The 13,777-nt window shown below is 52.3% G+C and overlaps 1 protein-coding gene across 1 annotated transcript; it reads left to right on the plus strand.

Annotated features, from left to right (window-relative positions):
- The first annotated feature begins 4,429 nt into the window (after positions 1–4,429).
- LOC123445611 (syntaxin-61-like) lies at positions 4,430–13,247 on the plus strand. The gene is made up of 6 exons (XM_045122618.1): positions 4,430–4,672; positions 5,763–5,876; positions 6,028–6,141; positions 6,512–6,669; positions 12,583–12,673; positions 12,888–13,247. Exons 1-6 carry the CDS (start codon positions 4,619–4,621, stop codon positions 13,062–13,064), a joined length of 708 nt encoding a protein of 235 aa, XP_044978553.1. The 5' UTR covers positions 4,430–4,618; the 3' UTR covers positions 13,065–13,247.
- Positions 13,248–13,777: the final 530 nt, after the last annotated feature.

Here is a 13,777-nt window from a genome sequence, read left to right on the forward strand (position 1 = left end):
ACTATAAAGATGCACTACGGGTACCTCCGAAAGTGTCTGTTGGGTTAGCACGAATCGAGATCGGGATTTGTCACTCCGTGTGACGGAGAGGTATCTCTGGGCCCACTCTGTAGAACATCATCATGAGCTCAATGTGACTAAGGAGTTAGTCACACGATGACGTGCTACGGAACGAGTAAAGAGACTTACCGGTAACGAGATTGAACAAGGTATAGGTATACCGACGATCGAATCTCGGGCAAGTTCTATACCGACAGACAAAGGGAATCGTATACGGGATTGATTGAATCCTTGACATCGTGGTTCATCCGATGAGATCATCGTGGAGCTAGTGGGAGCCACCATGGGTATCCAGACCCCGCTGATGGTTATTGGCCAGGGAGGTGTCTCGGTCATGTCTGCCTGTCTCCCGAACCCGTAGGGTCTACACACTTAAGGTTCGATGACGCTAGGGTTGTAGGGAATTGTTATATGAGATTACCGAAAGTTGTTCGGAGTCCCGGATGAGATCCAGGACGTCACGGGGAGCTCCGGAATGGTCCGGAGGTAAAGATTGATATATAGGACGGATGGTTTCGGAGACCGGAAGTGTTTCGGGCATCACCGGTAACGTACCGGGACCACCGGGACCACCGAAGGGGGGCTGCGACCCCAAGAGGTAAGATGGGCTAAGTGGGGGTGGGAACCAGCCCCTAGTTGGGCTGGTGCGCCTCCCCACTCAGCCCATGGCGCAGGGGAAAGGAAAAGAGGGGGGGGAACCCTAACTCAGGTGGGCCTTAGGCCCACCAGAGGGGTGCGCCACCCCCTCCTCCCCATCTGGCCGCCACAAACCCCATCTGGGAGGGCTGCCGCACCCCCTAGGGTGGGAACCCTAGGGGTGGCACCCCCTCTCCCCTTCCCCTATATATAGATGAGGTCCGGGGCTGTTTGAGACACGGTTTAATCTCTCTCTCTCTCGCAGCCCTGCCCTCTCCCTCCTCCTCTCTGCCGGTGCTTGGCAAAGCCTTGCCGGGAGACCTCGTCTCTCCACCAACACTACGCCGTCGTGTTGCTGGTCTTCTTCCCCAACCTCTCCCTCCTCCTTGCTGGATCAAGGTGCGGGAGACGTCAACGGGCTGCACGTGTGTTGAACGCGGAGGTGCCGTTGTTCGGCACTAGATCGGAATCGCCGCGAGTACGACTCCATCAACCGCGTTCTAGCAAACGCTTCCGCTTAGCGATTTTCAAAGGTACGAAGATGCTCTTACCCCTCTCTCGTTGCTGGTCTCTCCATAGGAAGATCTGAACATGCGTAGGAAATTTTTTGAATTTATGCTACGTTACCCAACACGTACAACATTCCGGAACCGGGGTCAGCTAGACCGAGTGCAGCGTCGTCGTCGTCCAGGCGGTGGGGAAAGGGTCCTAGTACTACACCGACAGTTCCACCACATGACTTGTGTCTACCACTACAGGGGCAGACATCCCAGGTACATGTTCCAGATTTAGGTTCGATACCCGAGCAGACTCATTTCATGGACCAGGATGCATATACAGCATATGACGCACACACTCAAGGATCTCAGCCAAATTCACCCACGTGAGGAATCAGTATGCCCGAGGAGAATCGTTGGCCTGAGACAAGCGAGACAACACAAAGCTACAACAACGGTCAGGTATGTACGATTATAATAAGCAGTTACAGGTGCACAACAATTTTTTTGTGCAGGAAATTAATGATCCATCATCAGCTTACATAACTTTTATTTACACATAATTTTTCTATGCAGGAAATTAATGATCTATCATGGAGAGATGAAGAAACCCAGCGTGACGTACACAAAGAAATACTCACAGAAACCCATGATACTCAATGCACGCTCCCAGGAATGCTAAATGAGTTTTTCGGGAAGGACGTTATTGGTCCATCTTATATCAATTCCGAGTCACAGTCATTCACCTACAATTTTGAATCATCATCTCAATATGGATTTCAGACTCCACCACCTATGCATGAGTCGCACACACAGGAACATGAGGGACAGTACGGCCGTGCTCTTCGTGAACACAGACCCCCTGATCGCTTGTCACCCTCTGGTCGTCGGGAAAGGCCAGCTGGCCGTCGTCGCATAGGGTGATTCGTCTATCTATGTGTGCGAACTATTGTATCTCTCTATGTCAGTTTCAAACTTTCAGATATACGTACAAGACGTCTATTTAGTTTGATGAAATAAAAGTTCTCGATATATTTCGATGCATTTTTAATTGAAAGTTGCTTGCGTAAAATAATAAATTGAAAAATGCTTGCATAAAATAAGATACATAAAACAAGATACATAAAATAAGATACATTAAGATGCAGAGTTCATACAAAAACTACATAAAGTCGTCGTCATCCTTCGACGATGCAGAGCTCTGGCCCTTCGACGAAGCGCTACTCTTGGCATTCGTCGATGCTGCGCTCTTGTCCTTCGACGATGCATTAATATTGGCCTTGGTACTCGGCATGAAGATATCGTCTTTGTCCTCGCTATCGTCAATCCATAAAAAGGGATGTTTTACTCCACCTCCACCGCGTATGTGTTGGCCTTTCTTCTTACATCTTTCATTCAACCGCAGAAGTTCTTTCTGAATCTCCTCATATGTCCTTTCAGGCCACCCCTTCCTAGCTAATGCGTGGGCAACCTCATTTAGTAGCGTGTCACTACTGATGAGTTCGTCCCATGAAACTATTCTATTGTCTATCTTGAAATTGCTAGCTAAGCACAGAAGATACTCGGACATACCACTATGAAAACTATGATCGAAAGGATAATGAGACATTTTAAGGACACTCCTTACCCACCTTGGCGTGGAGGGGGTTTTATAGGTGCCGAAGAGCGAGACGAAAAACTAATGGTGGGAAAGCGAGGCGGGAAATAAATGGCGGGAAAGCGAGGCGGGAAATAAATGGCGGGAACAAAATGATGGGAAAGCTATAGGCGGGAAAAAATGGCGAGAAAGCGAGGCGGGAAAGAAATGGCAGGAAAGCGAGGCAACTTGTTTAAATTAACATGATAAAATGAAGATACACGTAGCTGAAATTAAGATACACATTACCGAAATAAAGATACAACTTGCCAAAATTAAGATACAACTTGCAGAAATTAAGATACAACTTGCCGAAATTAAGATACACATTGCTGAAAATAAGATACAACTTGCAGAAATTAAGATACAACTGACAGAAATTAAGAAACAATAAAATAAATCTACTGAGTCCAACGTGGATATTTTTCTTTTCCATCACTAGCTTCTTCTGCTGCCTTGGCCGCACGAGCTCTTTGTTTCTTTCTCCCCCTCTCAGCATCACGGGCCTCCTGCCGCTGTCTGTAATCCTCAGCCAGTCGAAGTTTCTCTTATTCGCTTTTCCGGATCATCTCATCAAGAAAAACCCTCTGCTCCACACAATATTCTTCCCACTCTTTTCTCCTCTGCTTTCTCCTCTGCTTCAGCCTTCGCTCGACGCTCTTTCAAGTCCAAACTAGCCCATACACGACGAGCTTTTTCACGAATCTCGGTCACCGCCCAGTCCGGCATTTCCGTGTCGACCCAGCGATAGTACATGCACAGAGAAGGAGGAGACTACAACAAAAATATAAATATATATGTCAAGCTAACAATAATATCTACAACGTGTTTATTCTTGATGACTGAAGCATACCGGAGGACTGGTGTATGCTGAAGGAGCAACGAGTGGATCTTCCTCATAATTGGCGCACATGAAAAACTTCATGCCCAACCAATCTGAAAAATCCATCACCTCCTTCACCTTGCAGAGATCAACACACCAACAACGCAGTACTTCCACCCCCGAGGCAAGCTCGCACTCTTAATTTTCCTACGCCTAATGCTTTGATCCGAACAAGTCAAACTCATACTAAATGTGAAAGAAGTGAGACACACTGAGGCGAAGTGTGGATGGATGCTGGCGAAGAGTGTTTCAGTGCCTTCTTTTATAGGCTGAGACGGATGTGTAGGCGGGAAAGTATGGCGCGAAGAGGTTCTGTGTTGACGAAAAAATGGGCGGGAAAAATGAGTATGTCAGAGATTCCTCACAACCTCAAAATGAGCGACAACGCCACTTTCGGCGCGAAACGGTACGTGCCGCCTCGGACGGTGGCGGCAGGGCCCCAATGCTGCGCCCCGTTCCGTTCCAGCGAATGAGCAAAAACGGAAAAGTCTCGGCCGCCTCTGGGCGTGGCGACAGGCCCCAGCCGCCTCGGACGATGGCGGCAGGTGACACGTGTCGCCTGACGCGTCTGCCGCTATGGTGGGTAGGGTGGTCCTTTCCAACAAATCGCTAGGGTTCTTTTTTGACAAAAATTCCCGTGGAGCAGGCCTACGGTCCGGGCCCACGGCCGAGCACCCCACCCAACACCTGGCGGACCAGCAGCAAAGCAAAGCAGAGCAGCAGTCCACGCAACGCGACCAACCGCCGAACCGGAGGAGCAACGCCAACGACATGGATCTCCTCCGCGCCGCGCCCAAATCCTAGCCTCCTACTCCTAGGGTTCCTTCGTCGCCGGGAGAGGGCGGTCGGTCCGTCGAATCCCAGCCCCCACCCCACCCCACCCCACCCGCGGATCCGGCCTCCGGCATGAGCTCCCCTCAGGACCCCTTCTACATCGTCCGGGAGGAGATCCAGGGCTCGGTAATCCCCTCCCTCTGCGCCCCTTACTCTTCCTCCAGTTGCCAATTTCCGTTTGCTGCCGCTGCTGCCGTTTATTTGGCTGCGCCGTGGCGTACTGGCAGCTGAGAACCGGTTCTGTATTTTCTTACTAGTTTATAAGGGCTTCTCCAGTACTGTATGGCTGAGGGAGTCACCAGCAGCTTGGTAGGCAGTATACTAGCTTAGAAGATTCATGACAAAAAATTATATGCATACATGCCGTAGCAGTTCTGTTGTTGTATGTGGATACATGCATAGATATGTACAGGACAGGTTTCAGGTGATTGACTGCTAGTTTGCTTAGTAGCCCTGTTCCATGGGGGTACGCACATGAATGTGTATATGTGGATTTTAAGCATGGTTTCTGTATGTATGATAAGCACACACCTCTGTAACTGCTCCTCTTTCTCTGGTATTCTAAGGCCATTAGACTGGAATGATTGAAAAGATGAGCAGCTACAGTAAATGTGCTGCTAAGTCTCCTGTGATTTGAGAAACACATGCATTTATCTCTCATGCTCTGTTATTCCTCAAGATAAAGCTACTCTATATTGGTTAAAGTAAAACTCTCCCATAGTTTCACAAACATATTGCATCATCTGCCTGCATGTATCATCTGTATTCTCCTTTTGGTCCTGAGGATAAGGACCTTTCTTTTCCCCGTGGGTTGAAATAATAGGAGTTTGCGAGGGAGGTTCTCTTCTCTCAGTGTATAGGAACAGCAGTCTGAGGTTACTTGACGAATGTTTTTTTATGACATGAGGTTCTCTTGAGCTACTGATTTTTAACCATGCTTCCTGAAACAGAGCTCCATAACTGATGTTTTTTATCTGACAATCCATGGCCTCTTTGACAAGATAGTTGAAAATTTGAATAGCTAGTGCTACTAAGTCTCTTGTAGTTTCAGAAACACATGAATTTATCTGTCCTGTTCTGTTAATCCTCAAGACAAAACTCATATGTATATGTTGCTTAACTCTCCCATAGCTTTAGAAACATATTGCATCATCGAACTGCATGTATATGTGTTCTTATTGTGGTCCTGAGGATAGAGATCTTCTTTATTTCGCAGATTGGTAAGCTCCAGACTACTTTCCATCGCTGGGAGCAAGTTTCTTCAAATACCGGGGAATATGTTCATCTGACAAAAGAGCTTCTCACCAGCTGTGAAAGCATTGAGTGGCAGGTATAAAAACTCAGCAAAACAGCACCAATAGTCAGTTTGTTCTGCATTCGATACTAATCTATATGCTAGGATATGCGTCTGATATATCAAGTCTAAACTTTCAATAGCCGTATATTTATTCTGGCCTGACTAGTTTTTCTTTATGTTTAAGGTGGATGAGTTGGAAAAGACAATTTCAGTTGCATCAAGGGATCCAGCGTATTATGGACTCGATGAGGTTGAACTCTCCAAACGACGGAACTGGACTGGCTCTGCTCGTAATCAGGTATTTCTTTATGTATTCCATCACTCAGTTACATACTTCCTCTGCCTTTATTATTACAGTATAACCGGACTGGCTTGAGTATTGTTCCTGAATTGAGTTATACTACAGATCCCCTGAAGTGTTTTTCTTCTAGCTATCCCATAGGATTACCGATGAGGCACATCTATTCTCCCCATTTTGTAGAACATAAATGTGGTAGTATTGATGATGCATGGATGACACTATTACAGCTGAATACGATGATATCCTGTAGCATGTAAAAAAGGAGACTGATGAAAATGCTGTTTATGCTAGCATGTTTTTGTCTCTACGGTTATCAATTTGTAGTCTTATTTATTCTGGATTCCTATCTTTGGAAAAACACATCCAGATTGGTACGGTCAGAAGAGCTGTTGAAAAGGGGAAGAGCAATCCTGCAATGGCAAGACATCAGGACCCAATGGGCACAAGCAGGACTAACCACTATTCTTCCCAAGACAACGATGACTATATTGCTTCAGAATCAGATAGACAGCTTCTCCTCATGAGGTGAGTTTGCTTACTCTTACTATATTGTACAGATATGTTGGTTCGAAATATGTGCTCTAAAAAAGAAACGTATTATCTGTTCAATATGAGGAGTAGGACTACGAACTCAAGATCCCCATTGTCTGTAAGTATGTGGTGTTTAATTTAGAAGTTATGGTGTTCTTTACTTAGCTGAAAAGCTCCGTTAACTCTGATGAATTCCAGTGTTCTAGTGTAACATGAGCATGGTAATCATTTTTACTAAGGAGTTTTCTTTTGACACACCCTAAGTAGCACTTGAATATTGTGTTTACATTCTATTTACTGTCTTTATTGTTCCTCCTGGATAATAGTCTTTTCATCAACTGAATCATCTTATCTGTCTGTGCTCATTCTTTTGCAGCCATTTAGACATGTATGAGTATGCTCTTGGTTATCGTTAGAAGTTACTTTTCTGTATGAATTATGCAATTACTTTTGAAGTGTTGCTGCTTGTGCAAGGATGAAATACTCTTGTTATGCTGTCAGTAGTAGAGGCTAGGGTTCTACCAGGTCTCGGACGTAGGTTGTATGGGTGGAATTGCGGGCTGCGAGGTTGGGGACGCCGGCGCCGGCGGTTGGGCGCCGTCGCGGCGTGAGAGAGAGAGAGAGAGAGGCGGCTAGGGTTTGGGCCTTCTCAAACAGCTCGTCCTCGAGCTGAACATCTGGAAACTGCTGGCGGAAATCGTCGAGCTTCTTCCAAATCGCTTCCTCCTCTGGCAGGCCGGTCCACTATACCAAGACATGCCAGACGCCGCGACGTTGCTGCGCCTGCAGCACCTTCGCCACCTATGCGGAAGCTGGAAGGAGGCGGCCATCCGAAGTAGGAGGAAGGGCCGGCATCGCTGCAGGAGGGTCCCCGCGGTAGGCCTTCAGTAAGCCGACATGGAAGACGTCGTGGAGGCGAGAACCAGCTGACAGCTCCAAGCGGTATGCGAGTGTGCCGACACGCTCCAGCACACGAAAGGGACCGGCGTAGCGAGGTCCTAATTTGCGCTTGGAGCGCGGGTCCAGAGACTGCGTGGTCCTGTGGAGGAGGCGCAGCCACACCCAATCGCCCACCGCGAACTCCGCCTCGCGATGATGAGCATCGTAGTACTTCCGAGCCAGCTGCTGTGCTTGGAGAAGACGCTGGCGTGCCTCAGCCAGAATGTCGTCGCGGGTGCGGAGTAAGTCGCCCGCCGTCTCGGACCGAGCCGTCCCAAGCTCGTAAGGGAGCATCGCCGGAGGTGGGCGCCCGTAGACCACCTCAAAAGGCGTGGTGCGCAGGGCGGAGTGATAGGAGGTGTTGTAGCAGTACTCCGCCCATGCCAACCAGTCCACCCAAGCTCGTGGACGATCACCAGTAACACAGCGCAGGTACATGGCGATCACCTTGTTGACCACCTCGGATTGGCCGTCTGTCTGAGGGTGGAACGTCGTGCTCATGCGGAGCTTCACGCCCGCCAGTCGAAAGAGATCCCGTCAGACATGTCCCGTGAACATGGGATCACGATCGCTGACGATGGACGACGGAAAACCGTGGAGGCGGACGATGTCGTCGAAGAAGGCCCGCGCCACGGAGGCGGCTGTATATGGATGACCCAGGGCGATGAAGTGCGCGTACTTGGAGAAGCGGTCAACCACCGTGAGGATGACGGACTTGCCGCCCACCTTGGGAAGGCCCTCGATGAAGTCCATGGAAATATCCGCCCACACCTGGGTGGGTACGTCCAGCGGCTGCAGTAGACCCGCGGGTCGTAGTGTCTCCGTCTTGTTCCGCTGGCATGTCACGCACGACCGCACCCAGTCGCGGACCATCGCGCCATCACCGGGGATGTAAAAATCAGCATGGAGACGATGGAGAGTCTTCTGCACGCCCTCGTGCCCTATAGAGTGCGCCAAGGTCAGGACCTGGTGGCGCAGGTCGCCATGGTCGGGCACGAAGATGCGGCGGCCATGTAGGAGCAGCTCCTCGTCCAAGCGCCAGGGCGCGTCCAGCTCGCCAGTGTCAAGGCGCTGGCACAGGCCCTGGGTGTCCACGGCCGTCAAAGTTGCCCGGCGAATGTCGTCGATGAAGGCGAAAGATGGCTCGGAGCGAATGCACATGATAGTGCCAGCCATGGCGACGTCGTCCGCGACATCCTCAATGTCGCGACGGGACAAGGCGTCGGCGACCGTGTTGAGACGGCCGGGGCGGTACTCAACGGTGAAGTCGAAGCCAAAGAGCTTGCTGATCCACTGGTGTTGTGGAACTGTGGAGAGGCGCTGGTCCAGCAAGAACGTGCGCACACGGAATGACCGGCCCCAAAGATAACGCCGCCAGTGGCGCACCGTCTGAACCAGCCCAATAAGCTCGCGCTCATAGGCCGCGAGCTTGTGATGGCGAGCGGCGAAGGGGCGGCTGAAGAAGGCGAGCGGTCCCTCGCCCTGGTGGAGGACGGCGCCGAAGCCGATGCCAGAGGCGTTGCAGTCCACCATGAACGGCATATCAAAGTCCGGCATCTGGAGGACGGGTCCCGTCGTGAGCGCCCGCTGGAGAGCCTCAAATGCCGTAGTCGCCTCCTCGTCCCAGGAGAAGGCGTCGCGTCGAAGGAGACGTGTCAGTGGCGCGGCGATGAGGCCGAAGTCCTTGATGTACTTCCGGTAGTAGCCGGCGAGGCCCAAGAAGCCGCGGAGCGCTCGCGGTGACCGCGGGATCGGCCACGCGGCGACGGCGGCGACCTTGTCCGCGTCCATCGCTACCCCATCCGCCGAGATGACGTGCCCCAGGTACGCGACGGAGGTTGTGCCGAACGAGCACTTCGAGCGCTTGAGGTGAAGCCGATGCGCTCGAAGCTTGTTGAAGATGATGGCCACGTGTTGTAGGTGCTCCGCCCAAGATGCACTGTAGATGAGAGTGTCATCAAAGAAAACTAGCACAAAGCGGCGCAAGTATGGGCTGAGCACGTCGTTCATCAGGGCTTGGAAGGTCGCCGACGCGTTGGAGAGGCCGAACGGCATCACCAGGAACTCGAAGTGGCCATGGTGAGTGCGGAACGCCGTCTTCTCGATGTCGTTAGGGTGCATGCGCACCTGATGGTAGCCCGAGCGAAGGTCGAGCTTGGTGAAGAAGCACGCTCCGTGTAGCTCGTCCAAGAGCTCATCCACGACGGGGATGGGGAACTTGTCCTTGGACGTCAGGGCGTTGAGGGCGCGGTAGTCGATGCAGAAGCGCCATGTGCCGTCGGGCTTGCACACAAGGAGCACCGGGGCGGAGAACGGCGATGTCGAAATCCGGATGATGCCCTGCGCGAGCATGACCGCCACCTGACGCTCGAGCTCGTCTTTCTGTAGCTGAGGGTACCGGTACGGATGCACGGCTACAGGTGCCGTGTCCGGCAGCAGGTGGATGCGGTGGTCACAGGGCCGCGCGGGAGGGAGGCCCTGTGGCTCGTCGAAGATGTCGCTGTGCTGCTGCAGGAGGTCGGCCAGGAGGGGATGCGCCTCGTCCAGTGCGGCCGCCATCAACTGGAGCTGTGGAGTCACGGCGCCGGAGCCGCCGATGCCTGTCCACTGAACGCGACGGCCGCCCTCGCGCCAGAAGATGAGGGACAGCACATCGAGGTCCCAAAGGATGGGGCCGAGAGTGGACATGAAGTCGATGCCGAGGATGAAGTCGTAGCAGCCCAGGTCGATGCCGACGCAGTCGATGGAGAACGGCTCGTCGCCGATGAGGACGGGAACCTACCGCGCCACCCCCTGGCAAGCAAGGCGGTCCCCGTTGGCGACGGTGACGCTGAACTTCTCTGAGCCCGCCGGTTGGAGTGTGAGGCGGCGCATGGCGTCCCCGGACAGGAAGTTGTGCGTCGAACCCGTGTCCACGAGCGCGGTGAGACGCTCCCCGTTGATCGTCACCAGAAGCAGCATCGTCTTTGCCGTCTTGATGCCAGCCATGGCATGAAGGGAGACGACGAAGGCGGTCGCGTTGACCGGCCCGTAGGTCGTGACGCCGGCCTCGGAGAGTGTGGTGGCGTCGAGCTCCGCGGTGAGGGCCTCCACCTCCGCGTTGTCGACGGTCTCCAAGTAGAACAGGCGGGCGCACGTATGACCCGGCGCATACGGCTCGTCGCAGTTGAAGCACAGGCCCTTGCGGCGCCGCTCGAGCTGCTCGGCCGACGTCAAGCGCCGGAAGGTGCGTGTCGGCGCGGGGGCAGCCGCAGTAGCGGCCGACAGGGCGGGGCATGTCGGGGTGGCGGCCGCCGGGGCGGGTCGGGGGACGCGTGCCGCGGCCCGGGAACGCCTGCTGCAGGGCGTTGGCGCGCTGCTCGTACGCGCGTGCGTAATACATGGCCGTCTGCAGGTCCTGGGGGTCGCGCATCTCGACGTCGATGCGGATGTGGTCGGGAAGGCCGCCGACGAAGAGCTCGGCGCGTTGGCGAGCCGTGATGTCAGGCGCATGGCAGGCCAACGTCTGGAAGTGGTCGGCGAAGTCCTGCACCGAGGTGGTGAAGGGAAGGCGACCGAGCTCGGCCAAGCGGCTCCCACGTATGGGGGGGCCGAACCGGAGGAGACACAGGTCGCGAAAGCGCTACCACGGAGGCATCCCGCCCTCGTCCTGCTCGAGGGCGTAGTACCAAGTCTGGGCGGCGCCACGGAGGTGGTAGGAGGCGATCCACGTGCGGTCGGACGCCATGGTCCGCTGCCCCCTGAAAAACTGGTCGCACTGATTGAGCCAGTTCAGGGGGTCGACGGTGTCGTCGTAGGTGGCGAACTACAGCTTGGTGAAGCGGGGTGGCTACTGCACGTGTGGCGAGGCCGCGTAGGTGCCCTCGTGACGACCCAGCGCGGCGGAAGGAGAGTGCTGCGGCACCACGGAGCTCCCGGCGTATGGATCAGTGTACCCGTCGAACCCCCCGAAGGTGGGGGCGGGTGGCTGCAACACCGTCGGCTGTAGTGGCGTCGTCGTGTAGGTCGGCGTGTCAATCCATGTCGGTAGCGGGGACGGCGACGGTGGCCACCGGACCTGGGTGATCGGCAGGCCCTGGGGTGCGACAGTGGCCGGGGGTGGTGGCGCGAAGGGCGCCGCCGGCGGAGGCGGTGGTGGCGGGGTTGCGTACGGAGCCTGGAGGAAAGTCCCGAGGTTCGAGACCGCCAGGTTGAGGTCGCGGATCGCCGAGGACATCTCCGCCGGGGAGAGGACGGGGGCGGGTTCGGCCGCCAGGGCCACGGGACCAGAGGCGGCCGGACCTGAGGTGGCCGGCGGCGGCGAGTGGTGCGGCGGCGGCGGCTGCTGCGAGGTGGCGGGGAAGGCGGTGGTGGCGGCTGCGGTGGTGGTGGGAAGGTCCGACAAACTCATCGAACCCAAGCTACCTGATACCAAATTAGTAGAGGCTAGGGTTCTACCAGGTCTCGGACGTAGGTTGTAGGGGTGGAAGTGCGGGCTGCGAGGTTGGGGACGCTGGCGCCAGCGGTTGGGCGCCGTCGCGGCGAGAGAGAGAGAGAGAGGCGGCTAGGGTTTGGGGCTCTCGTCTCCCTCGGGAGACGACAACAAAATATACTGTTTATTGTCTCCTTAATATTGAAGGGGTACATGTGTTTACATAGGAGGACAGCCTCCACTAAACCCTAGATAACTTGGACTCTAACTTGGACTCTAATATAACTTGGACTCTAAGATAGGTAAGATAACTTGGGCTAAGCCCGTAATTAACCCTGCCCATTGGGCCTCCTCCGTTGGTACGTTGTACCGGTCATAACAGTCAGACTGTCAGTTACAATCATATTATTCCTCTACCTTTTTTTCATTCAGTTATCAAATAGGTATTAGAGGATTGATTTTTTATACATGAAACTACCAGATCATATACTCTGCTACCGTAACTGTGAAGTCCATATAGTCTACATCTACTGATGCTTGTACCAAATATCCTTCAGGCAGCAGGATGATGAACTTGACGAGCTCAGCGCGAGTGTCCAGAGGATCGGAGGTGTAGGGCTTACCATACACGAAGAACTGTCTGGACAGGTAGTTGCTACTGACTTGCGAGCAGGCTGCTAGGTTGCTCGATGTGTGTGGATACTGAATAGCAATTGCAGTTTAAACAATTCTGATCTATAGTTGAGGGACATTTGATTTCATTTTCAATTCTTAATAGTTATGTCGTTTTGTTATGAGTTTATACCATGATAAAAAGATTACATATGGCAGGGAGAGTAACTACATGCTACTGTTTTCACAGGAAAGGATCCTCAACAACCTAAGCCTGGAGATGGAAACTACTTCCAACAGGCTTGACTTTGTGCAGAAACGGGTGGCGATGGTGATGAAGAAGGCCGGCATCAAGGGGCAGATCATGCTCATCCTCTTCCTGGTGGTTCTCTTCATTATACTCTTCGTTCTGGTCTTCTTGACATAGCAATATATACTACTCATATAGCTAGTGTACCCACTTACGGTAAGTTGTGTAGTAGTAGTAGAAATAAGTGTACACATTACCCATTCTATTCTACCTGGCGGCTGTGTTCCACGTTTGAAAGAAAAATCTCTCGTAGTTGTGCCTGTTCTATCAAGCTTGAGACTATCAGTTTAGCATTTCTTAGAGACGATAGAAGCCTCGACAGTCGAATCGCATAGATCTTTTAGACGACAAAAGCCTAGACAGTTGAATAACATAGATACTCTCCGAAAATACAGAGGCGAACATGGTTCCATGGGCACCTGCATGAATAGTAAACTAAAAAAAATATGAGAAAACCCAAAAACTTCTGAAATTTTGGGTACCAAACCTGGTTGACCATTCGACTCATGTGTGAAGTTTCATGAAAAAATGACACCCCTGTTCTTAGTGAAGAAAATATAAGCGGGACCTTACTATTCATCATACCGTCTTTTCAATGTATCTTCGATTCTGTCATTTTTGCTCGGAATACCAAATATGTCATTTCTTTGTGAAACTTCATATGCATGTTTACTGGTCGACTATGTATGTAAAAAAAAAATCAGATTTATTTTTATTTTTCTAGTACTCATCCGTGGAGACAAACTTGGGAATATTCGACAGCGAATTGACCTAGTCTGTATGTATTTTGTAAAACTAGTACACAGAAAAACACTGTTTTTGGTTTGCGG

Source organism: Hordeum vulgare, chromosome 3H (genome assembly GCF_904849725.1).
Source record: "Hordeum vulgare subsp. vulgare chromosome 3H, MorexV3_pseudomolecules_assembly, whole genome shotgun sequence".
Lineage (NCBI taxonomy): Eukaryota > Viridiplantae > Streptophyta > Magnoliopsida > Poales > Poaceae > Hordeum > Hordeum vulgare.